Source organism: Stegodyphus dumicola, chromosome 9 (genome assembly GCF_044657685.1).
Source record: "Stegodyphus dumicola isolate Sdum_Otavi_A_Nest chromosome 9, ASM4465768v1".
Lineage (NCBI taxonomy): Eukaryota > Metazoa > Arthropoda > Arachnida > Araneae > Eresidae > Stegodyphus > Stegodyphus dumicola.
The window spans coordinates 108,301,910-108,329,638 of record NC_140776.1 but is presented as its reverse complement, the minus strand read 5'-3'; the positions used below and the strand labels follow the sequence as shown (position 1 = coordinate 108,329,638).

General features: G+C 33.9%; 1 protein-coding gene across 2 annotated transcripts in view; it reads right to left on the bottom strand.

Moving 5' to 3' along the window:
- LOC118203696 (uncharacterized protein CG3556-like) overlaps window positions 1–27,729 on the bottom strand; it is a 149,735-nt gene that overhangs the window by 60,712 nt on the left and 61,294 nt on the right. For both annotated transcript variants that reach the window (XM_085823885.1, XM_085823884.1), the window contains exons 4-5: window positions 24,333–24,942; window positions 1,914–2,188 (exon numbers count right to left, since the gene is read on the bottom strand). In XM_085823885.1, coding sequence (XP_085680011.1) covers window positions 1,914–2,188; window positions 24,333–24,942 — 885 coding nt within the window. The remainder of the gene's footprint in view (window positions 1–1,913; window positions 2,189–24,332; window positions 24,943–27,729) is intronic.

Below are 27,729 nucleotides of genomic sequence, written 5' to 3'. Positions count from 1 at the left end.
AAAGAAGAGTTTTGGAATACGTATTGCTGAAATTAAGGGTAAAAAAATTTGATAAGTGTAATTAAAAGAATTATTTCCCTTACATTTTATAATAATAAGTTTTAAATAATACTTAAAAAAATCCTTATTTTATTCCCTTTCAGAAATATTCAAAGAAAGTTAAGTACTATTTAAAGTATTTTGCTATTAAAATAAAAAGGTGCTGTAATTTGAAATGGACCAAATACAGCATTAATTATAAATTGACTTATATTTTTCTATTTAAAAGATGCCTTTAGAAGCTAAAAAATCATGTCATATTTGAGAATATATACATTTATATGTATATTTACGACGTAATTACAAAACATTTACATCAGATCGTGTCAAAACCAATTGAACTTAATGGTAAATTACCCATTGTTTCGGTCACCAACGAAGGGATCGTCAGTGATTCAAAGCGGGGAAACCGATTAGAGCCACTCCATCTTACTTCCCGCATATGTAACGTGTATACGAGCCAGTTTCCCTTAAAAAGTCCTCCACGAAGGCATTCCTCCCCTTAGGCAGATAGCCTAGTGTGCTTTGCAATAATTAAATACACCAACACACCATCTTACTTCCTACCTCCATGAACACGACCATTTACGGTTCTAAATGATTTACCCTTCTATGACGCTGGTCGTCTTAGAAAGAAGAAATTTAATGTCAAAATTTCGCAGCTATACTGGCTACATTTATATGTGGTCGTCTAAGAAAGACGGTTCACTCTATGTTACGTAAGTTTAAGCAAAGCTAAAAAATGTAATGATATTTCATAATTAATTATAAAAACAATTAAATATAAAAAAATCCTCTTTAACCATTGACGATTCCATATATTTATAGTCTTCGTGGATGTGGTCATCTTATAGAGGTATTTTTGATACCTATCTTTATTTATGTTCTCGAAACACAAGCCGTCTTAGGAAGATAGTCGCCCAAAGGATTCACTGTAATTATATACTCTTCCTGAAAAATGTCTGCATTTACATTTTCTAGGTATAATTTTAAATTTGAGTTCTAAATGAATGATGTGAAAACGAATCAGTTTGCGTTAATATTTTTACACTTTAATAACTGCTTAAACAATTTTAATACAGGTAACTTCATGCAATTATCCAGCTTCCCTTTCCTAAATTTTTAGACTATATTTTTCCTAAAAAGCTGACAATGGAACTTTATAAAAGAGGTTATTAAATAATGGCTTTTAGGCAGGCCTATAATGGCTTTTATAGGCCTGCCTGCTTAAGTACATAAATTTGAAATTATATGAACTACGTAGCATTAATTGCATACTGTACGTAGCATTAATGTTCTATTCATATTCAGCTGCCCACCAGCGACCGAGCGGTAACGTCGCTGAACACTAGTAGTTCGGTCTGAGGTTCAAATCCCGCGAACGGGCTGGCTGCATGGGTGTTTTCGTGGTTTTCTCCATGTGTAACGTGTATACGAGCCAGTTTCCCTTAAAAAATCCTCCAAGAAGGCATCCCTCCCTTAAGGCAGATAGCCCTCGAGTGCTTTGCCGTAATCTATAAACCAAACCATTTTCAGCTTTTGAATGATAAAGTTTTCTTCTTCCTTTTTTAGGAAAAAAATTATTAATTATTCCAAAAATATGAAATATGAGTGTAAAAATATTACTCATCTTTACATATGAATTTGCAACTTTTAAAGCGTGAAAAACACGTCTGCGATATTATCGTCAAGCGATGATTTGTAGATGCTCTTTATTTTTTACGGCAATGTTTTAAAACCACGATTTTTCTGAACCGCTTTATTTTGGACGAAGATATTTTCGCCTTGTTTTGCTTTTTCCACGACGTTTTCGTCCTCAATATTTTTGCTGCGGTGTTTACACCTGTTACGATGTTAAAGAAAGAAGCCATTACCTTTCGCTTCCTCGTCGAAAGGTTCAGAAGGTCTAATCATCCGTCTAAGGATATCAATGGTGTCTATAGACAATTCTTGATCCATCAGGCACAACGCCAGGTATACAACCGGATTGATGAAAGTTCGTTTTTGGTTTCGGGCTATGCTCTCCACTTGCTGTTTGAGACTCTCTGCCAAATTGAAGCCGTGAAAATTTGTCGGATTCTGGCACGTGGCTAGAAGTGCGTTGATATGAATGGCCTGCCTGCTTAAGGGAACTGGTTCCGAGGTTATCCTATAAAATAGGGGAAAACAATGAATAAATCAGTAACATATATATTTTCATTGACGTTTGGTCCTTCCTCTTGTTTGTCATATATTAGCATTACATTCAATGACGAATTTATAAGATATAAAGCCCAACTCACGTGAAAACATAAAATATGTTTACAATTTTAAAAAATATATCAATTAATGATTTTTGGCCCAGCGAGTGTGATCTGCATAGCCCTATTAATTTGCTCTGATTTTCTTTTCACACAAAAACAAATATTTCACTTTTTATCAATATATGTCCTAAAATTATTTAAATTAAATTTGAGTTTATATAAGCTTCAAAATGTGAAAGGCCGTTGCTCAGTGATATTGAAACAGCAGAGAAGATTACTCGGAGAAAGGATCAGAGATTAGAAAGACAAATTGTTTGTCATGGGAAATGTAAATGATTACAAACTCAGCTCTGTAGTTACAAATTCAGCAATCTGGACAGAGAGAGGGCATTAAGTATTGTTATTAGGAATTCAGTTTAAAGTGTGTCTTTCTCTCATTAGACAGCGCCAGGTGTTCCGCTAGTGAGCGAAACGTAACACTTTTTATTTACCGAATAGTACTTTCAGTACTTTTCATACTTTTAGTAAGTTACGTTTCTGCCGGAACGGTCATATAAAAATGCACATTCGGACCTTCTAGCCCATCTGCTAATTTTGCAGCCCAAAATAAGGAATACATAAAGGCTGTAACATTCTCGAAATAGTAGTTAAATATTTGTTTGTCCTTTTCAAAGCTCCTTTTATGTGATGAGTAAATCAAAATGTTTCGTCGAGAACAAGATTTTATTTTTTTCAGCTGAGACATCATAATATTTCAGTCGATTGCAATTGCATCACTCTGAAATAAATGTAATGTACATTTACTTTGTTTTGAACCTTTGCTTATCACACAAGACATTGATTTTTACATCTGGGTATCTGTATGAGACAAAAGAGTCAGCTTAGAGCAAGGAAACGTGTTTGGAATTCCGGAAGAATTCTCCATAAACTGGATCTGATATTTTCAGTAGAATTCTATTAATTAATTCTGCATAATTTAAATAAGATTCTATGCGTTTAGAAATTCTGCACGAATTCTTAGGGTGCCTTTGTACAAATGTGTATCGAATATTTATACATATGTCTATAGAATTTTTATATATAATTCTATAGAAACTAAATATAATATTTTGTGATGTTCTACAAAAAAATCTTTAACCAGGCTTACGCAGAAATCACCATAATTCTACAGAATTCTAAAGAAGTTTTGTACTGGATTTTTTTCATAGGATTCTAGAAGAGATTTTCGTAAGGGTTACTTTTAAGCGGTATTTTTACATTGGAAAACAAAACAAAACCATACTACGAGTTCTATACATATTACATTAGATTGTGTGCATGAGACCTTTAGCAATTGCAAAACTGTTTACGGAATCTTTACTTAAATCACCATAGAATATATACACGTATCTCTTTAAAGCTTCTAATGAAGCTATGTTTAAACTTTTATAGAATTCGATAAAAGATAGACGTGGAATATAGAAAATTTGCCTATAGTTCTAAAGGATTCTAAAGAAGTTTGTAAGGTCTTCTTCAGTTCTTTAGCCAGTTATTTTACACAAAATTCACTTTTCTAATCTCCTCATTTCCATTTTCCTGCCAGCATGTAAATTTCTACCTCACGTGGTATTGAAATGAAGTAGAAAGGAGATAGTGTTTGCTAATTTCTGTTCTCCTGAGAGTAGTATTTTGCGGCGTTGCGTTATTTTCGTCATTAGGCTTGTCATTGTTAACATTTGAATTAATCGTGGGTTAAAGAAGTAACATAGTCCAGGTTGAAAAATCAAATATATATTGGGAATATTTAGGTTACATGGAAACAAGCAACTACAGCAATGCACACCAGATAGGGACGAAACGAGAACAACACTACTGCTGCCAACTAACATAAAATAAATATTGGAATTGGCACACATATCTTATTTTTTTTAACACACTTCTTGCCAATCACACTATATGCAAGATATTTACATACGTCTATAAAAAATTAATCACGCTGTGGTTGTACACATTTACAGAAGAACAATGCAGCTGCTATTGCATTAGGAGATCAGCAAGATTGTCGCTGAATGGCCCATGGTCAAATACAATCACATTTTCTTTCACTAGGTCTCTCAGAAAATGAAATTTAATATCGATGTACTTACTTCTTTCAGAAGTAACATGGTTCTTGGCTCAGAAGATTGCTCCCTGGTTGTCGACTAACACTTTTTGAGGTGAAGCAGCTAATTCACTACAGATTGCCTTGACCAAATTTTTAATCCCTAGGATTTACTTGGCAGTGTCACACATCGCCACATACTCATCTTCTGCCAACGATAAAGTTGCTGTGGATTGCTTCTTGCTCGAACATGAGATTGGAGCACCTGCGAGTAGCATTATATAACCACTGTAAGATTTACGGTTAGTTCTGTCAGCACCCCAGTCTGCATCTGAGCAGACCTTGAAGTGGCTCACCTGTCTTCTGGAATCTCAACTTTCTGTGTTGTGTCACCTTTAGGTATCTTAGAATGTGCTTCACACCTCTCCAGTGTTCTTCATTAAACTGGCTCATGTAGGTGGAAGAATAAGCCATGTCTGGACGAGTACTACAAGTCAGATAAAGGAGACTTCCTATAGCTTGTCTGTAAGGGATTTCCTTGCTATTTTCTTTGATTTCCTCCCATTGTTGTTAATCTACCTTCTTATATTTTATGCTGGGGTCCAATGGCGTGGATGCACATTTTGCTTCAGTCATTTTAAACGTTTCTTCTATTTCTGATACATAAACGATTTGATCTAGTGTGTATGATCCATTTTGTTCTTTGCATATTCGCACGAATAAGATCTGGCTTGCAGGATCTAGGTCCTTGATATTGAACCTTTTCTTGATGCTTTCCTTAAATTCATTTTTCTCTGGCATGTTTCCAACTATCAGGAGGTCATCAACATAAACTTCAATTATAATGTTCTTCTCATGCAAAAGCAAATTGACAAAAGCAAATACAAGGATCTGCACTTGATCTTTTCAATCCATACTGGGTCAGGAAGTCTTTCAAGCAGGTATTCCATGCACGTCCTGATTGTCGGAGACCATAAATGCTTTTCTTCAGGTGGCAGACAAGATGTTCTTTCCCTTTCTCAATGCAGTCTTCTGACTGTGCCATATATATGTCCTCTTTTAGAATTCCATTAAAGTATGCAGCTGTCACATCCATTTGGTAAACCTCTAGGTTTGTTTTTCTCTGAAGCTACGGCAAGCAATAACCTTATAGATTTAAGTTTGATGACTGGTGAAAAGGTGTCTTGAAATTCCACTCCGGGTATTTGCAAATAGCCTTTTGCCACCAATCTGGCTTTGAACTTTGCTCGGTTCTCAATCTCGACTTTTTTTCTTACGAAACAACCATCTGGATGGTATTACCTTAGCTGCTGGTGGTTTCGTAGTTAGTTCACAGGTTTAAGCTTGAGTGAGGTTCTGAATTTCTTTCTCCATGGCTTTTAACCACATGTCAGCTTCGGGTGATTTCAGGATATCTTTTAGAGTTACTGTGTCCTTTTCTTCAGATTGTTGTATCTCTTGGTCATCGTAGAGATTAAAATCTTTGAAATGTTTAGGAATTCTGGTGTTCCTTTTTTCACCTCTCTCACTCCCATGGGTAGGATTTATGGCTGCTGCTTCGACTTAGGGTCTAGGTTGTTAGCAACGTCTTGTATCTGTATAACTGATTGCCTTCATCTTCGTAATCTGGAGTATTTTCAAGCTGTACGTCTGGACATCTTTCAAAATTTTGGTCAATCGGATCTGTATTTAGACGTTGGGTTTCATCCGAGTCATTTACATCAGGAATTATGTGATCTAGAGATGAGTCATGAGCTTCTGTTTCAGATAGGTCCAAGGGTCCAAGGACTGTCACACTTGCTTAGCTTTAAGGGGAAAACATTTTCTTCAAAAATGGCATCTCTGCTAACAAAAAAAATTTTTCTTCTTTAGCTCATACAATTTGTAGCCCTTAACTCCTTTAGAATATTTCACTAAAACATATTCTGTGGCTTTAGGATCAACCTTGCTTCCTCTTGAGTGTGAGCGAACATGGCTCCAGGCTCTGCATCCGAAAACTCTGAAGTGGTCTGTTTTGCTTCCCCACCCTAACCATCTTTCCTCTGGAATATCGCCATCAATTGCCATAGATGGGCGCTTGTTGTGGAGAGAGGCCGCAGTTGCCATTGCTTCGGCCCAAAACATGTGATCTGCTCCGGACTCGGTAAGTGAGCATTTTGTCGTGTTTATCAATGTTTGGTTCAATCTTTCTGCGAAACCATTTTGTTGAGGTGTATCAGATACAGTTAGCTGTCTTTGGATCCCATGCGCAGCGAGGTAATTGTCAAACCTTTCACTTATATATTCCCTACCATTATCATTTCTCCGGAATTTGATTTTTCTGTTTTGGAGATTTTCTAGCATTCAACGGTACTCCTAAAATTTTTCTAGTACTTCGCTTTTGGCTTTCATAGAGAATGCCGTGGTTAATGAGAAAATTCGTTCGTGAAAGGTCACAAAGTAATTTGAGCCTCCAAAGGAAGGGGGAGAAATTTTACCAACAACATCTGAATGTATAACTTTTAGGATGTCTTTAGCTTTTGTACTAGCGGCCTTTGGAAATTTCTTCCTTTTCATTTTTCCCTGGATACAGACTTGGAAAGGTGCATTTACTAATACTGTTGATTTCAGGCTTCTTCCGATGGGGATAATATTATTTGTTGTACAAGAATGTGGATGACCAAGTCTTCAATGAAGCAAGTCGGCACTTTCAGTTTTCATAACGTAGGCAGTTGTCATCTTTTCTTCGATCATGTACAGTCTTCCTTTTTTCTGATCAGATAGAAGAGTGTTTCCATTCTTACCAATCACTTAGGCTTTTCCTTCAAAAAATTCTACTTTTAAGCCTCTTTCTTCAATTCTACCAATGAATAATAGATTTCCTCCTAGTTCTGGAACATATAGGACATTTTCAATAGTGATGTTGTTTTCTCCATCTTCTTCTCCAACAGAAAATGAAATATTTCCAATTCCAGCAAACTTTATTCTTTCTGAATTAGGAACTTCAACTTCAGATGTGTACTTCTTAAGGTCTAAAATTTTTCCTTTATCAAAGGTTATGTGTTTTGTAGCTACACTGTCTAAAATCCACAGATTACTTTTTTTTAAAATTTTTCTTCGTTTGGCAGAAATGCAATGTTTGCAGTTTTGGCGCTGTTTTGGTTCTGATATTTGGCCTCTTCACAATTTTTAGAGATGTGACACCACTGGCTACAGCTGAAGTATTTAGTATTTCTTCCTTTGTTAGTTTCTTCTTCATTTGGCCTTTTAGCTGCATACTTCTTCATGGGTCTTTCAAATGCAGGCTTCTTTTGGTTGGTGGCAAAACTTTTAGAGTGAAGAGCTTGTTCTTCATGATACACTTTGGCTGAACTCTCATTTCTAACTATACGTCTCTCTTCTAAGAGTAGCCGTGGTTTCACAATCATAGTTGCCAGATTTGGTCTTTTTCCAAACTTAGGATGAGCGATTCATAAGTTCTAGGCAGTCCCAATAGCATCACTAGGGCCACTTCTCTATCTGTGAAGGCACATCTACCATTAGCTAATCTTCTATGTAAATCCATTAAAATTGCTAGCTAGGATTGGGCAGACTCATTTAGCTTCATATTTATGTTAAATAATTCTCTCATAAGTTGCAGTACGTGAAGCAAACCGAATTTTGTACGCATTTTTTTAAACAGTTCCAGGCATCTCTGGCTCTCCGATATCATCTAGAAATGTATCTTCAACTATGAGGAATAATAGGGTAAGAGCTTCGTCATTCTTATTCCTCTGCGCTTTATTCATTTCAATTCCATATCCGGGTTCCACTGCTTCCTAACATCTCTTCTGCACCAGCACTGCACGCGAACGGATACACAATAAGTGAAAATTGACACCGTTTAGTTTCGGCATTTTATAAACTTCAGATGTCATTCTTCAAGTAAATATATCGAGCTAAATTCGTGAAAATTTTTTTTATTTACTTAATCAAAGGATGGTTACCTAGCTCACTTCAGGTTCACAACGTGGTTAGGCTTCGGCGATCTTCAATCCTGGATTGTAATGGCATTTCTTTTAGAGCTTCGTGCTGATAACGTGTTAAAATTTGAATTAATAGTGGGTTAAAGAAATGACATAGTCCAGGTTGAACAATCAAGTATATATTGGGAATATTTAGGTTACATAAGCAACCACAGCAATGCACACCAGATAGGGACGAAACGACAACAACACTACTGTTGATAACTACTGATAAACACTACTGATAAAATAAATATTGGGATTGGCACACACATCTTATTTTTTTAACAGTCATGCCGACTTAAGATCAGAGCTTAACTTGCGCGATACTTTATTTGTGCAGCCATTAGGCTAACTTATTTTTACTTAATAAAGTCAATCCACTATCTTTGATACCTACACATCTGAAAAATTTAAAAAATGGTCTTATCAAAGCTGTTCCCATTGTGAAAGATAGATCCAAGCTCGAGTTGGAGCTATTTAGTAAATTCCAGATTAAAGTTCAAGACTTAACAAGACTTTATTTTACGAAAGTTCAAATTTTTAATTTGTTGTACGAGAAGAGGCCGGACGAAGTAATTATTCAAATTATTTTACCTAGGTTACTACCATAAATACAAGATTATTTCGAGCTCCGCAATCCAACAACTTTTGAAAGTCTAATTCAGAAGTCAAACAACAAAAATCAGCGTTATATTTACAAAATTTTCACAGGACTAGTTTCGATGGTTTTACCGAACCACCATCTTCAGCTGCAAAACCGCAAATGAACAAGATAACCACCAACTTCAGACAAGATATCTTGTTCATTTACGGTTTTGCAGCTGAAGATGGTGGTTCGGTAAAACCATCGAAACTAGTCCTGTGAAAATTTTGTAAATATAACGCTGATTTTTGTTGTTTGACTTCTGAATTAGTATTTATTCGGCGTGTTATTGTGTCTTAATTTTGAAAGTCTATTTGAATCCGCAACTAAATTCTAAAATCGACGCGTGGCGAAAAAAAAACAAGTACGACAGTACATGGAAAGAGGACATATGAAGAAAATTTTAGGCCAGCGCCTCAGCGAAGACCGCAGTTTGGGCAGAAGAGAGAATTCGATAAAAGAGGAAAAGATTCAACCGTTAATGGCAATAGCCAAGACGAAGATCAAAAACAGGATAAAAAGCAGGTAGAAAGTAATGTGAAAAATTTAAACTAAGAACGAGTATATAAGATAAGACGATTCAGTTACCCGAAAGTCAAGAAAATCTGTCAAAAGTTCAGTGAATACCGTCATGGTTAAAAATTTGGAGTTGATAGTTATGCAGGTGTTACTAAATAATGTCCCTGCAGAGGCATCGATCGAGACGAACAATTAGAAGTGAATCTTTTGTCGTGAAAAATCTTCAAGCTTTTATTTAGGAATTTTAGGATTATATATTTTGAAGGTAGAAGTGCAAACAAATTTTCAAGATTTGATTTTACTGCTAGAGATGAATCAGCTGGCGGAAAGAAGGAAACAGCCACCGGAGAGGGAATTGTATCACTTGGGACGGGAAGAGAATGAAAACTTAAGGGGCTATCATATCTAGCGATGTGCGCGGCTGGGCGGGACATTTCAGCGTAACGAAATTCTAGTAGTACTGGTTTAAACGAGAGGTTTCTGAGAAATGTTCCATCTAGCCGAGGAGGGGGAGTCTCGGCTATGAGAAACATTTTGAAACTTTTCCGAAAATGTATCGTTTGGAACTGTGTTCCACGTAGAGATCCAACCAATCAGACGAAATTTCTGCTCCTGAAGGATCACGGGTAATTTTCAATATGACGATGGCTGCAACTGTGAGATCCTGAACAGTGGAAACAGAAGCCGATTTAATTGAAGAAATACGGAAAAAACATATATATGTTGCAGTATAACTGTCTAAGGCATTTTTAAAATGTTTATACATACATAAAGTTTATACTCGTGGAAATTTCAGAGTAGCCAGTATTTTATGACGTGCTTGGTGATGACGTGCTACTCCTGATGATTTGTTTACAAATTATTCTTCGCTAAAAGTTCGTCATATTTGTCGTATTTCGTGATGATCGTGCGAAAAGAAATGTTATTGTTATATAATAGAATTTTTTTCATTAAATTTACGGTGAATAATTTTTTTAAAAAATCTGTTTGTATATGCGCGACTTTACTTTTCTACTAATTACTTTTACTACTTTTAAATTCAAATTGCATAATCGGCGACATACTGTGTGAAAAAGGAAAACATAGCTTATGTAATAAACAGTATACAAATTAAATTTCTATGCTATTATTTTCATAATATTAATGAAATACTGTTTAGATAATGCATAAAAACTATATTTTTATTATAAATGCTGCATATTGAAATATCGGAAATTTATGGATTTGTTATTACGGATGAAAAACATTTGTATATACATTCATTAATATAAATCTTATTCATATGGATTTGTTATTATGGATGAAAAACATTTGTATATACATTCATTAATATAAATCTTATTCATATGGATTTGTTATTATGGATGAAAAACATTTGTATATACATTCATTAATATAAATCTTATTCATATGGATTTGTTATTATGGATGAAAAACTTTTGTATATACATTCATTAATATAAATCTTATTCATATGGATTTGTTATTATGGATGAAAAACATTTGTATATACATTCATTAATATAAATCTTATTCATATCGATTTGTTATTATGGATGAAAAACTTTTGTATATACATTCATTAATATAAATATTATTCATATGGATTTGTTATTATAGATGAAAAACATTTGTATGTACATTTCAGCAATTTGAGCGATAATTGATTTCTGTTTGGCTTTCAAGTCTGTTTACTAACTGAAGGTGGTAACCCGGTTTCGCAGAACGGCGTTCTGAGAAATCTTTCGATGTCGTGTTCTAGCTACGAATAGCCTGTGTGATAGACGTTTTACAAGAACTGCTAAACTTACAGAACAGTTTTCAGATTTAATTGATGATGATTGTCCAGGCCATACACATATAGTAAATCATAGCATAGATACCAGTACCGCGGTCCCGGAGAAGTCAAAACCCTTATCGCTAAGATAAAACAAAGAAGAAAACGATCGAGGAGCATATCCAGGACATGTTAAAAAATAGAATTATAATATCAATAAGCAGTCCTTATGCTAGCCCGGGTACTGTGTGTAAAGAAAAATAATGTCCCACCTACCAACTACAAAACATGGCGTTCCGCAGGTTTGATTGCGGAAAACTTAACGGTATAACTAAATATTCTCTTTATCCCATCCCCATAACCGAAGAAATTAAATCAACCGGATTCATGACAACGTTGGATCTAACATTTGGCTATTTCCAAATTGGCGTGAAGCCTGAAGACTTCTCGAAAATGGCATTCATTGCAAAGTGCGGCGTTTAAACCTTTTCAAGAATGCCGTTCAACTTATGCAGAGCACCCGCCACTTTCCAACGCCCTATGGAAACAATCTTAAGACTAGTCCTTGGGAAAAACAAATTCATCTACTTAGACGGTATAATAGTTACTAGTCAAACAATCGACAAAGGTATCAAAGATTTACATGAAGTATTTTCACTCCTAATTGAAGCTGGACTGTAAGTAAATGCCGCCAAATGTAAGTTCGTTGCTTCAGAACTTAGGATATAAAATATCAGGTAAAGGAACTGGAATAGAAAATTCTAAAACAAACGTTATTGAAAACTATCCTCGGCCAAATACTGCAAATAAATTATCTTCATTCTTAGGCATGTGTTCATACTATACAACTTTCATAAAAAGCTTTGATAAAATAGCTGAGCTCTTGATACAAATAAACAGGAAAACACCCGCTTTGCTTTGTCAGCCGAGGCCAATACGATGTTTGAAAACTAAAACAAGCTTTAACGTAAGCGCACAGCTTTAGCATAAGCTTTAGCGAAAAAATCCCTGACTCACACGACATTATCATAAAAGAACTGCAAAAAGAGAGACCGCATTTAAAAAAATATTTCTTCATATTTGAAGGACCAGGATCATTTTGAGCACCCGGACATTACGCCCATCTGAAACAGAGACGACAACTGCAAACTTACCTATAATCGTTTACTTTAAGCGAAAATCACAAAGCAAATTTACGATCTTAGACCAGGTATCCCAGCAAGTTTCAGGTTAAACATTCTAAGTGAAATGTACGATTCGCCCATTTCTGGCCAGCTGGAAAGGCGAAAAATAGTACGACGAGTTCGCGAGGCGGTATATTATCCGCGATTGCAAAAGTCTGTAAGTGCAAGTAGAGAAAATGAGAGTTCCAGCTCGGGATCTTAGGGATCTGGAGTTGAGCGAGCTCCCGAGAAGGAAGGCTGAGTCGTGGGAGGGAGGCTTATCTGAAAATGGGGACAGGGAGCCTTATCAGAAAGCGGATGCGAGTAGAGTAGTTGCTACGTCATAGAAAAAAGATATGTGCTTAGATTATTTTCCTTTTAATTTGGTGATTTAAGCATTGACTATATGATAATGTGTACTTATTTATATTGAATTCTTGAAAGCATATATCAAGTAGGTGTTTTAAGTGAATGATATAGTTCATTTCCTTAAACAGATATAAAATGAAATGTTTCCTTCACAGTATAACCTCTTAAGATAATTATTTTCTTACTTGTATTTATCCTATGACTGAATATCTGCAAAACTGCTACATGTCATAACAATTTAATAAGAGATTATATTTTACTGATTTATCGGAGGTGATTTCCCTTCGTTAATAAATTTTTATCCTTTGTGTTTTTTCTTCGTATTCCAACTGTTTTCCTACGTATATGATGATTATCTCCTAGTTACCGTGAATGAGGATTATTTTTGAATTTAATGATTGAGTGATCCTATACACTCAGAATTTTACCTTATTTCTTAAATCTTCTGTTCATAATATCATATATACTTTCCATAATCTTCATTACATTACGCATTTTTATTCTTAAATTCATTTTACACAGAGTTTTTTCAGACTTGTTAGGCAATACTTTTAACTTATTCATTATATTTTATGAGTGTAATTACTAAAACACGCATTTTCGTGTATTATATTATTCAATGTTAGATGTAATTATTAACTTTTTTCGTTCTTTCCAACGTTAGCGATCTTCAACATATTCTGCATTTTAACTTATTTCATACATTTTCTAATCATATAGATGACTTGTATTTAATTTTAGATGTAACATTTCTAGCTTGTTTTGTACATTTTAACCTTCACACTATTTAATATACTCAAATTTTTTCCAGTTTATATTTTCACACTATATACATGACTTTTACTCGATTTCTCGCATACATTTTAACCTTCATGATTTCCAATATAGTTCTAATTTTAACATAATTCCTGCATTTTCATATCATATACCTGACGTTTATTTAATTTTATGTGTAAATTATAACTTATTTTCTATTTTTTAACGTTTTTAGTTTCCAACATACTCTGAGTTTTAACTAATTTGCTATATTTTCACACTACGTACATGACTTTTACTTCATTTCTCTTATACATTTTAACCTTCATAATTTCCAATATAGTCCTAATTTTAACATAATTGCTATATTTTCACATGATATACCTGACTTATTTAATTCTAGATGTAAATTTTAATTCCTTTTCTATATTTTAACGTTTTTAGTTTTCCGCATACTACCTGATTTAATTTTAGATATAAAATTTAACTCCTTTTCTATTTTTTATCGTTTTTAGTTTCCAACATACAGTAGAAGTCCGATAATCCGGCACGTTCGGGACCGGCTCGGTGCCGGACTACCGAAAATTCCGGTCTATCGGGCGGTAATTATAAGAACAATTAGGTTAATAATTAAACTAAAAATACAGTATGCAAATACATACAACAAAGTTTATTTTACATTTCATATAATGTATGTACACGTACTGTAAAACATATTTCACTTAGATTTAAAAAAGTCACGAATGTCTTTTTGTTTTCTTGACTTTTGGCGTTTAGTATAAAATTTATTTCTAATTATATGGAAATCAATAATTTCTGAAGCACTGTAGCTAGTACTAGCCTCGGCAAAAGAGATAAACTTATTTAGTGATTCTGCAGCTTCTGCCCAGCTGATTTTTTCCTTTTCTTCCGTTTCGGCATCTGAGTCATTTTCTTCAAGATTTTGAGTAGGCTGAGGGTTTACTACAATGTTGATAATGTCCTCATCGGTTAGTTCTTGTTCAACAGGCTCATTCTCGTCGATTAAAAGCCACTCCTCTACCTCATCTTCAAGTTTTGGTTTTTTTAATGTTTGCCTAGAAGCCAATTTTTCAGTTGTTACCGATTGAGAAGCAAACTTCATTAGTTCATCTTTTTGTTTTTTAATGTCATAAATAGTTGATGAGCCAATATTAAACTCATTCATTAAAACATTTCTAATCTCGCCTTTTTCTAGCCGTTTGATGATTTCTAGTTTCTGATTGAGAGTCAGTGTTACGTGTTTTCGTTTCTCTCCTTTTGAACTCGAAGGCTTAGGTTTTGAAAACATAGTCACTGTACAGTTAGAACGAAAATCACTTTTTTTATAAACAGTTTCAAAAGTTACGTTTACTGCGATGTGAAAGGACACAAAACAACAACGCACAAAAAAATGGCGAAGACGCTTCGTGATTGATTAACGGAGCTGCACTGCACGTGAATTTGTTGTGACAGCTGAGACTAGCCGGCCGCTAATTGTTTCCGAACAATACCGAGCGCTTCCGGATGATCTCGAACTACCCCGAAAACTTCCGAATAGCTCTCGAGCGGTTTTATTTGCTTTAAAGACACACTTTTGGAGAAAACCAAAATTTTTACAATTTTCCGGAGCGATGCCGGACTATCGGGCATTCCGGACTGTTGGATGCCGGACTAATGGACTTCTACTGTACTAAGAATGTTAACTAATTTGTTATATTTTCACATGACTTTCATTTAATTTGAAACGACTTTTATATGTTTTAACCTTCCTAATTTCAAACAGGCTCTTAATTTTAGCTTAATTCCTCTATTTTCTTAATACGAGCTTTATTTAAATTTTAGATATTATTTTTAACTTGTTTTGCACATTTTATACCTTCGTAATTTTTAAAGTACTCTAATTTTGAACTTGTTTATTACATTTTCCTACTATACGCATGAACTTTAGATAATTTTAGATGTCATTGTTATACTTTTCAGACACTGGGTTTCTTTCTAGTTTCCAACATACTCTAAAATTTAACTCTGTTTTACAATTTGTGATTGTGATTGGACTTTTTATTTTACTATTTCAGCTAAATTAACATGCTTAAATTTCTTAAACATAGAGATAGATTTTGATTAAGCATTTTATTTTACAACCTCTAACTCCTATTCATATCCAATTCGTTGAATAACCCTTACTTACTCCATATTTTATAGTACTATTTTAATTTGCCAATTCTGCAATTTAACATTCGCCAGTACTCTTACCATGATTGATCCTACTATTTCACTTCATTATTAACTTCATTCGCATTTTCAAACTTTAACATTTCCTGCATATTCTGGTATTTCCTTTTAATTTTTAACACCCTTCATATCTAAATATATGTTTTTAAGCTCTGCAGTGTTACCAATGTTCAGTTTTGAATCTTGATTCTCATGAAGCTAGTTTGATAGATTCCGAATTTTTAGAATGAATGAAATCTCAACTTTCATCCATAATTTTAGAACCATATTTATTCTTTCATGTACTCATATAAAATTCTTTCTTATTATTTTGAAAGCTCAGTACCTTTTAATTCAGTAATTTGTACCAATTGAATACATTCTACGTCACTTTAAATGTCTCGACTATCTTAAATTTTCACTTTATTACCTTTTCCTACACTAAGTACGGATATTTCTGCCTTCATGAACGACTTTCATGTGAAATTGATGAAATTTGACGTTACATGTATAAAAGAAATTTCTAAGGTAAACATTTCCAGTATTGAATAAGAGATGAACGACCATTGATTTTACTCATTGGTTACCATTTCATCTCTTGAAAGTTTGTTTTATTGATATGCATTTATTTTCTAACGCATAATGTTAACAAATTCTTTTTTTTTTTACTTAGTTCAGCTCCAACTTAATTTACTAGACAATTTCATACATAGACTATTTTTTAATTTCTTAGAACAAAATGTTCTTTTCGCAAATGTCAGTTTGCCTTAATTTATTTACCAATTTATTTTCTTATGAACAAAATCCTGTGAGGTACTTTACACAACATATATCATTACCAATATACGTATATTTACAGAAGGAACCACAGAGAGAAGGAACCACAGAGAAAGAGTAAGAGACATTTTACCCAATTCTCCACTATAATTTCGAATATTTTAACCTTCTTCATCACAAATATAGAAATTTCTTCGCACAATACTCATCATATCAGTTAAATATTTCTTACTAATACACATTTAATGAGGAATATCCCCTATTCAATACAAAATTACACCCAAATAAGTGTTACGTTTTCTTATAAAAGCACATGTATGTTTGCATTATAGGAACTTTCTATCCATTTTCGAGAACTGTAAATTGCTAAATATTACCTCTTTCTGAGAGAAAAACTCCAAAGACCATATAAATAATTTAACTTTTCCTGCAGTATTTCCACAATACAGAATAAATATCTTAGAACTATTTTCTTAATATTAAGAACTAAATATGTAATAAGCATTTTTCACTATAGAATATTTAAGGTTTTACCCAAATGAGGATATAACTTTTACCGAATTTAAGTTATTTACCCAGAATTCCCAACAAATGTTTAGAAAATGTGTGATAGAAAGCAATATATTTACCTAAACATGAGTCTTAACAGATTTTTATCAGCTCCAGATTTACTATCAGTGGGAAAAACCTGAAGTTCACTTTATCTACCCTCGTCAGTACAAACAGAAAAGTCATGAATCATTCTGTAGTACAATTAACATTTTAATACTAATTAACTAATTTTAATTAACTTTCAATTAAGATTTTGAAAAGAAAAGTATATTTATGCGACATATTATCAAATTATTCCCAAGCATTATTAAGATAAATGCAATTAAATATCCACGTACACACTACGAAAATCCCATTCATTAGGAACAGTAAAACTTTACCAACACTTAAATGAAATGTAAAATCTTGCAATGCATTAATATAAAACCTGAGTAACATATTTTTTATAAGCAGTATACGGTAAAAAAGCGTATTCTTATAACTTATAAAGACTTAAGAGGTAAGATTAAGGTAAAGAAATATTCATTTAAAACATAATAATAAACAGTTGACAGCTAAGTAAAGATACATTTCAATATAAATAAAACATTTTTTATTAAAATACATACTTAATAAAATTTTTTTTCTTACAAATTTGCTATTTGATCACGTAAAGGTGACAATGAAATATTCTTTAAAAAGTCTTCATTATCATAAATACAACAGCAAGTGTCCTTATAAAGTTTTTGAGCAAGTCTTTTAAAGTTCATTGACAATATAGCTTTGTCAGTATTATTCATAGCTTTTTCCCGAGTTGTCTTCATTATACAGGGGTGGCGACGTTGACTTGGATGATTGACCGCACATCCCTCACAGATAAACACCTCGTTGAGACTGGTTAAGTACTCCTCGTAAGTAATATTGTTAACTTTTTGCATGCATTGCTCGCTAGTTAAATGTTCCAACTGGCATTTTGATTGCCGTTTTCTTATCTCATGCGGTAACCACATGTTGAAATAGGGTAGTTTGGATAGTTTGTGTTATTTCACTGTATAAATCTAAAAGTTTATCGGTTTGATATGACTCTAATTCAAACAATCTGCTACGAGACGGAAACCACCGTAGGGACTTTCAAAAATTTCTTGAAGAACACATTGCGCGTTTGCAGAAAATACCACCAATTGATTATTGGCTATGAAGGATGCTTCCGAATACTTGAAATTAAAGTTTGGTAATTTTTTCATGAAATCATACCACGTCTCAGGAGTCATACTCACACCCTCGAGAGAAGATCCACAGTTGAAATTATTCGTTTCTGCAAAGTTTTGTATAATTTAGCAATTTTGTATAATTAGCAATATTTAGCAATTTACAGTTCTCGAAAATGGATAGAAAGTTCCTATAATGCAAACATACATGTACTTTTATAAGAAAACGTAACACATATTTGGGTGTAATTTTGTATTGAATAGGGGATATTCCTCATTAAATGTGTATTAGTAAGAAATATTTAACTGATATGATGAGTATTGTACGAAGAAATTTCTATATTTGTGATGAAGAAGGTTAAAATATTCGAAATTATAGTGGAGATTTGGGTAAAATGTCTCTTACTCTTTCTCTCTGTGGTTCCTTCTGTAAATATACGTATATTGGTAATGATATATATTGTGTAAAGGTACTTCACAGAATTTCATCCATAAGAAAATAAACTGGTAAATAAATTCATTGACAATATAGCAAACTGACATTTGCGAAAAGAACATTTTGTTCTAAGAAATTAAAAAATAGTCTATGTATGAAATTGTCTAGTAAATTAAGTTGGAACTGAACTAAGTAAAAAAAAAAAAGAATTTGTTAACATTATGCGTTAGAAAATAAATGCATATCAATAAAACAAACTTTCAAGAGATGAAATGGTAACCAATGAGTAAAATCAATGGTCGTTCATCTCTTATTCAATACTGGAAATGTTTACCTTAGAAATTTCTTTTATACATGTAACGTCAAATTTCGTCAATTTCACATGAAAGTCGTTCATGAAGGCAGAAATATCCGTACTTAGTGTAGGAAAAGGTAATAAAGTGAAAATTTAACATAGTCGAGACATTTAAAGTGACGTAGAATGCAGTCAATTAGTACAAATTACTGAATTAAAAGGTACTGAGCTTTCAAAATAATAAGAAAGAATTTTGTATGAGTACATGAAAGAATAAATATGGTTCTAAAATTATGGATGAAAGTTGAGATTTCATTCATTCTAAAAATTCGGAATCTATCAAACTAGCTTCATGAGAATCAAGATTCAAAACTGAACATTGGTAACACTGAAGAGCTTAAAAACATATATTTAGATATGAAGGGTGTTAAAAATTAAAAGGAAATACCAGAATATGCAGGAAATGTTAAAGTTTGAAAATGCGAATGAAGTTAATAATGAAGTGAAATAGTAGGTTCAATCATGGTAAGAGTACTGGCGAATGTTAAATTGCAGAATTGGCAAATTAAAATAGTATTATAAAATATGGAGTAAGTAAGGGTTATTCAACGAATTGGATATGAATAGGAGTTAAAGGTTGTAAAATAAAATGCTTAATCAAAATCTATCTCTATGTTTAAGAAATTTAAGCATGTTAATTTAGCTGAAATAGTAAAATAAAAAGTCCAATCACAATCACAAATTGTAAAACAGAGTTAAATTTTAGATTATGCTGGAAAGTAGAAAGAAACCCAGTGTCAGAAAAGTATAACAATGACATCTAAAATTATCTAAAGTTCATGCGTATAGTAGGAAAATGTAATAAACAAGTTCAAAATTAGAGTACTTTAAAAATTACGAAGGTATAAAATGTGCAAAACAAGTTAAAAATAATATCTAAAATTAAATAAAGCTCGTATACATAGTAAGAAAACAGAGGGATTAAGCTAAAATTAAGAGCCTGTTTGAAATTAGGAAGGTTAAAACATATAAAAGTCGTTACAAATTAAATGAAAGTCATGTGAAAATATAACAAATTAGTTAACATTCTTAGTATGTTGGAAACTAAAAACGATAAAAAATAAAAAAGGAGTTAAATTTTACATCTAAAATTAAATAAGTCAGGTATATGGTAGAAAAATGTAATAAACAAGTTTAATATTAAAGTAAAATGTTTAAAATTAAAGTTTAAAATTCAAAATTACGAAGGTTCAGAATGAACGAAACAAGTTAAAAAATAACATCTAAAATTAAATAAAGCTCATATACATAGTAAGAAAATAGAGGTATTAAGCTAAAATTAAGAGCCTGTTTGAAATTAGGAAGGTTAAAACACATAAAAGTCGTTACAAATTAAATGAAAGTCATGTGAAAATATAAAAAATTAGTTAAAATTCTTAGTATGTGGAAAACTAAAAACGTTAAAATATAGAAAAGGAATTAAAATTTACATCTAGAATTAAATAAGTCAGGTATATCATGTGAAAATATAGCAATTATGTTAAAATTAGGACTATATTGGAAATTATGAAGGTTAAAATGTATAAGAGAAATGAAGTAAAAGTCATGTACATAGTGTTAAAATATAGCAAATTAGTTAAAACTCAGAGTATGTTGGAAACTAAAAACGTTAAAAAATAGAAAAGTTATAATTTACACATAAAATTAAATAAACGTCAGGTATATGATATGAAAATGCAGGAATTATGTTAAAATTAGGACTATATTGGAAATCATGAAGGTTAAAATGTATGCGAGAAATCGAGTAAAAGTCATGTGTATAGTGTGAAAATATAAACTGGTAAAAATTTGAGTATATTAAATAGTGTGCAGGTTAAAATGTACAAAACAAGCTAGAAATGTTACATCTAAAATTAAATACAAGTCATCTATATGATTAGAAAATGTATGAAATAAGTTAAAATGCAGAATATGTTGAAGATCGCTAACGTTGGAAAGAACGAAAAAAGTTAAAAATTACATCTAACATTGAATAATATAATACACGAAAATGCGTGTTTTAGTAATTACACTCATAAAATATAACGAATAAGTTAAAAGTATTGCCTAACAAGTCTGAAAAAACTCTGTGCAAAATGAATTTAAGAATAAAAATGCGTAATGTAATGAAGATTATGGAAAGTATATATGATATTATGAACAGAAGATTTAAGAAATAAGGTAAAATTCTGAGTGTATAGGATCACTCAATCATTAAATTCAGAAATAATCCTCATTCACGGTAACTAGGACATAATCATCATATACGTAGGAAAACAGTTGGAATACGAAAAAAAAATACAAAGGATAAAAATTTATTAACGAAGGGAAATCACCTCCGATAAATCAGTAAAATATAATCCCTTATTAAATTGTTATGACATGTAGCAGTTTTGCAGATATTCAGTCATAGGATAAATACAAGTAAGAAAATAATTATCTTAAGAGGTTATACTGTGAAGGAAACATTTCATTTTATATCTGTTTAAGGAAATGAACTATATCATTCACTTAAAACACCTACTTGATATATGCTTTCAAGAATTCAATATAAATAAGTACACATTATCATATAACTAGTCAATGCTTAAATCACCAATTAAAAAATAATAAAACCAAATTAAAAAGAAAATAATCTAAGCACATATCTTTTTTCTATGACGTAGCAACTACTCTACTCGCATCCGCTTTCTGATAAGGCTCCCTGTCCCCATTTTCAGATAAGCCTCCCTCCCACGACTCAGCCTTCCTTTTCGGGAGCTCCCTCAACTCCAGGTCCCTAAGATCCCGAGCTGGAACTCTCATTTCCCCTACTAGTGCATATGTCAGGTCGTGCCGTACGTGTAAGTTAAATAACGATGTTAATTACAGCCAGGGTGGTTCACACATTGATCGACTGGGAGGCATCTCCCGGCGTTCTGGCTATGACCTGAACCTTGACAAACTCCGCTCCTGGGGTAAATAATGTCTTGAGCAGAGCTAAGCGTGGCACGACAGGAGCACCTCCAGCAGAACACCTCCTAGGTCTAGCTAGTTACACTACTGATTAATTATTCTGTGTGCAAACGAGAGCTCCAGAGTTTAAAATGGCAGCTATAAAAAATATTAAACGAAGCAGTGAAAAATTCGAATATGGCAAGGGAAAACCAGAAGCTGTAGTAAGACAGAAAAAGGGGGGGATGAATTACAAGGTGGAAGTCAAAGTGCTCAAGGTAAAGCATTCACTATTATGTGGTGGGGGAAACAGGGTAGCCAAATTTTGTGGACTGTTTCAATGCCGTACGTAACTGAAAGAATTGGAGGAACAGTAGTTTATTTAAAAGATAGAAAGGGTAACATACAGTGGTAAACATAGAATAGAAGATGCAAATATTCAATAAGATATTTTTCAGTAGCAACAAGAAAAACCAGAGCCAGCAAGAGTGGTAGAGCACAACTGGCTTCCAAAGTGAACGTTCCGTGTAGAAAAAGACGGGAAACCAACAAACGGATGAACAGCTAAAAAGGTATAAGCACGCAACCGTAATTGAGAAGGAACAAGTTGCCAAGAAAGCAGCCAAAAAGAAAGGAATCCGGTAAGTCACACGAACAACCAAAGGATGTTTAGCGTACACTAAGAGCCTGAGAAGTAGTTGCACTGTCTGGGCCCAAGTACAGCGAGGAGTCAACACCGAGGGTTCTACGCAACACATGTCCAGCTGAACAACCTCCAACGGGCATATCAGACCGCGAAAATCTACACCTACAGTTAATTTGAATTCCTGCAGAAAGGCTCAGCAAGACACCAGAGGACACGAAGTACTCTCAACATCTACATCTAGGGAAGATGCCGAGAGTCAAGATGACCCCAAGATAATTAAAGCCCTGATAGAGGAGGAGACTCAGCCCCGAAGAATCCGAGTAAATAAGCAAACGTCTACCCCACTTGGCAGGAGTTCGTGAATAAGCGAATGAAGGAGTACAGAAAAACAAAAAGATAAATGGGAATTTAATTTCTGTTCACTGAGATTCAGTTTTATTTTGTGTGCAAAAGTGGAAGAGTTGTTGTTCTGTTTCTGAATTTTGCCTCAAGTGAAGCCATTTCAGTTGTTTATGTAGCAAGAAACTCGGAAGTAAAATTGCAATTATTCATATTCATTCTAATTTAGTTTAGAAACAAGAACTGTGTTTTAGTCAAAGAGGATGCGAGGAAATGTTAATGAAAATATAAATAAATCTTGAGCAACTTATGTATTTTGATGTAAAACGCAAGCTGAATTTCCTAATTTAATGTATTGTAAATATTTCATTTATGTAGTATATATAATATTTTGCATTATAAATATAAAAGTAATCTTAAATATGTTTGTGAAAGTAAAATGAAGCTTACATAGGTGTAAGAATTAAATTTGTATACTATGAATAAGGCCTTTAAATGCAAGCTAACATATTTAAGAGAAATTTAAGTTAGAAATGAAAGCTAGCCGTGTGCATGGGTTTAAGGTTAGGCTGTCCAGCCAACAATAAAGTTTAAAGCACGCTCTTATTAGAACATTAGGTGCAGTTTTGAAATTATGGTGTTTCTCAGGTCTAGTGTATCCGAATTTCCAGCATGTAGGTTGTGGGCTTGGCAGTAGATTTCTGTCACCGAATACAAAAGACATCGGCTCGACCTTGACAGTACATTTTTACTCGAGAGCAGCGAGAAAGAAATTTTATTGATAGAATAGATTAGTTCAACGAAACTTCAAATAAAATTTTAATGAAATGTTTAAATAAAAAAGGTTTAAAAGAGATAATGTAAATTGAAGTAATGTACTATGGTTTGGTATTTTATGCTAAAGTCCGTTTCCTTCCAGATAAAATTTTAAATTGTAAGGTCTCGTCAAAGAAATATTTAATGAAGCAAAGAAAGAGAAGAGATTATCATTATTTATTTTTAAGTTTTGTCCCACTTGGAAAGCTTTCGAAATTTGTTTATTTCAAGGCATTTGTTCAACACATTATAACTGTTTGAAATAAATGTCAGTCTGAAACTTAGTATTTAGCTATCAATATGTTTGAAATAATCTGTTGCAGATGCCAATCTCAAAACTGAATTAAAGAATAAAATAAAACAAACTTCCTTTTTTTTTTTGGAGGGAAGTGGGTTTTCCCTTCAGCTACTTTCGGATAGTGCATTCGATCCGCATACAGTTTGAAATTGAGACCATTACTGAAGAGGTATAAAAAAGATTTAAAATCGCTGCCTTAAATTTATCAAAAGTGGATGAATACTCACCTTAATAAGTTCAGCCCGAGAAGAACTTGGAAATGTTTCGCCGTGAGATCGTACTCGTGTATACCAGATATAAAGCTATTGCTGACCAGGGACAAGGCGATCAGTATTCTTGGAGTGTCTCTTCCCCAATCGCCATATTTGTCACGTGCATTTAGGAGCCACTGCACAGCCTTTGAGATAACGCTCGAGTACTCTCGGGTTCCGTATATTCTTGCGTAATCCGTCGCGAAATGGAAAGGCTTGAAGAATTTCAATCTGCTGGAGTAAATGCTTGGTATCAGAGAAGGATGGGTAAGGGGGAAACTGGTACTTCTCGTTGTCGTTTCTGGCCAGCGTGGAGAAGGTGGTTGTGTAGACGGCCTTTCTGGACGTGTCCTGACACTTGAAGTTTCTGGACTATTTGGACATGGTGATGAGGATGGCCTCGTAGGCCGTCTTCTTTTAGGTATCCAAGTACTTGTCGTTGTCGTTTCTGGAATAGATGGATAGGGTTGTGTAGGTGTAAAGGGTGTCTGTGACGGCATCAAGGGAGGTCTTTTAGTAGTTGTTGTTATCACTTTTGTAGTCGTCATCGTCCAAGGATCGTATTCGGGCGTTGTTTCTATATCACCTGTTGGAAAAGTACATCTTATTAAGTTTGTTGAAATGCAAAATTAAGTTTATATACTTGCAACATCTCTGTTCGTGGTCATTCCTCATTAATGAACATTGAGGATTTACATTAATGAATTTCGATATAGAAGATTCAGCGCATTGCCTACTATCCCTGGAACACGGATGTAGATGAAAAATTGCTCTCGCATTTAGCGGACATTCGCTGATAACGGACGAAAGCTTTAATCCTCTGAATGTCCTCTAATGAAAGGATTTCTCGGAGACAGAAATTCATTTGCAAGTTTCGGAGAGAGAGAGCAAAAGTTTCGATTATTTTCAACTTCGATTAGTATTGCAGTCTTATGTCATAGTGAAAGTCTTTGAGACTCCTTGAATATTTCTTGTGGTTGTATTACGCATCCGTTAGTGCCCTGGCATAAAAATGCACCAATTCCAAATCTGGTTCGACGAAGCGAAAAGGAAGGAGAGAAACTCGACAGAAGAAGGAAGGAAAGGAAAAAAGAGCGGTAATCAAGGGGAAAATAATGGAAAGGTGGGGAAAATGTCTAAAACCAGTTTATTCTGAGAAGTAAACAAACCAATTTACTACAAATGTGTTATGAGAATTAAATAAGTTCAATTACTCAACAAATCTAGAAGCATTTAAAAGTTCTTGTCTTTCATGAGTCTCAGATGTAAAAATGTAAAATGACTAGATTTGTGCAGATGGACTAACTTGTGTCAAGAATCTGGGATTCCGAGATATAAACGTTGAAGTATATATGAGAGAAAAATAAACTTTTATTCAAGTTATTCTACGTGTGATTCAAAACTCTTGTATGTGAATCGAGACTCTACAACGGCGACCCCGGAAATGGATTATAAATTTGTGTGCGTTGAAGAAACAGTGAAAATCATCAGGTATTTTCATTTATATATTTTAATAATCTGATTCATTGACGGGGATTTCATTTATATTTGAGTGACGTAAGTAGCTGAAAGTTTCACCATTTTTACACCGTTCCTATTTAAGTCCTTACGCAGCCTTTATTTTTGCAATTGTTGATTGTACACATATACAATGATACCTCGCATATAAGTGTTGTTGTATTTACCAAGCATTCTTATTCACTGAGTAGGAATTAGGTGGTACAAGGTGACCAAAAACGCTCTTGTCTTTCATGATTGTCACGAACAGACAAGACATACAGCGACTGGACTCAGCGTTATGTTTCGAAATAGTCTCCATCAGCATCCAGCACATTTTGCCAAAATTCCTGCACTTGTGTAATGGCCTGGCGATAAAACTCGGGAGTCTATGACGCAATGAATTCCTTGAGTGCGTGCCACAGGTCTGCTTTCTTGTCAAAGGATTTTCCATGGAACTAGAGCGCAGAGAATGAAACAGCTGATACGTCTGGTCAGAATAGTGGATGGCTCAGTGTTTCCCAGGCAAGTCTCTCAGTGGCATTCTAGTCGTTAGTGTCATGTGTGGTTTTACACTGTCGCAGAGGTACAGCACACCCTTGCTAACCAACGCTGGATTCTTCTGCTGCAGTGTATATTACACCTGTTGCAACTGCTCCGAATACAGGTCTTCAGTCATGTTTCGGCTTAATGGTAGTAATTTATAACCCATAAATTGGTGACTAGTCATCAGACACTGCGTATATTCTTAAGAGATTGCAGTGATGGTTTGGAAGAATGTTGACAACCAATGCCTTGTCTTATTGAACCCACGATTCTTAACTCCTGATTATTCGAACAAATACATGGATGTGTTTCATTATCGACATAGTAAATGACAAGCAGGCTGTGACTCGTGCTTGCTTGTTGGCTGCGACATTGTGTGTGGTACCTACCTATTCAACTTGTACATCTTCCTTGCGGTAAAAATGAAGTCTGTCTCCTTGGAAACCTTGGAGCGTTTAGCAAGTTCACTACATGTTGTCCTCCTCTGTGGTTGCCTTCAAGACCTCAGTATCCAACACTTTTGGTCACCCACTGTGGAGTTCATAAAGTCTCAGATCTCTCGACCTGAACTTCTAGAACAGTGGTGGCGAACCTACGGCACGCGTGGCACAGTCGGCAAGCCGAGCCTCCTCAGCCGGCACGGGATTAAAATATTACTTTCTTAATCAATAATCACAATAAAATGATACTATGTAATTGAAATAAGTGTTTTAGTTTGTTCTGGAACGTTTCACTTACTATCTTATCGCATTATGACACTGGCATAGGGCCTAAGCCTAGATATAAGATTTTTAATATATCGCCATAGAAATAATATACGTATTTAAGGCGTTTTAATTGTTTGGGTCAATTATATTACTTGTTACATGGCACAGAATACGCCAAACTTAAAGCAGTTAAAGTTTGCTAAACGAATTCAAACTTATTGCAGACTGCCGGTGAGTTTTAATACTTTCATTGTTAAATAGATTTCAGTTTTCAGATCTAAGCATTTTGAGGTAACTTATGAATAATTTTAATTTAATATCTTAAACGGAATGGCACGTGGCCATTCCATTTTGGGCACGCAGCCCCAAAAAAGTTCGCCAACACTATTCTAGAATCAAGACCTGGAGGTGCGTTCGTCCATGGTATTATCCCCAAATGCCTAACACAGTCAAGGAATCCATTGATGAGAAGATATATCTTAAATTAAAACAGGAAACAGCCGCGAAGGACCTGCTTCGATAGCTCCGACATTAGAATGAGCTATGATTGCTGTGTGTGCATAGCGTGCCTGTATTAGTGCATGTCAATGGTTACACTAACCTTTTACCGCTTCTTCTGCGGA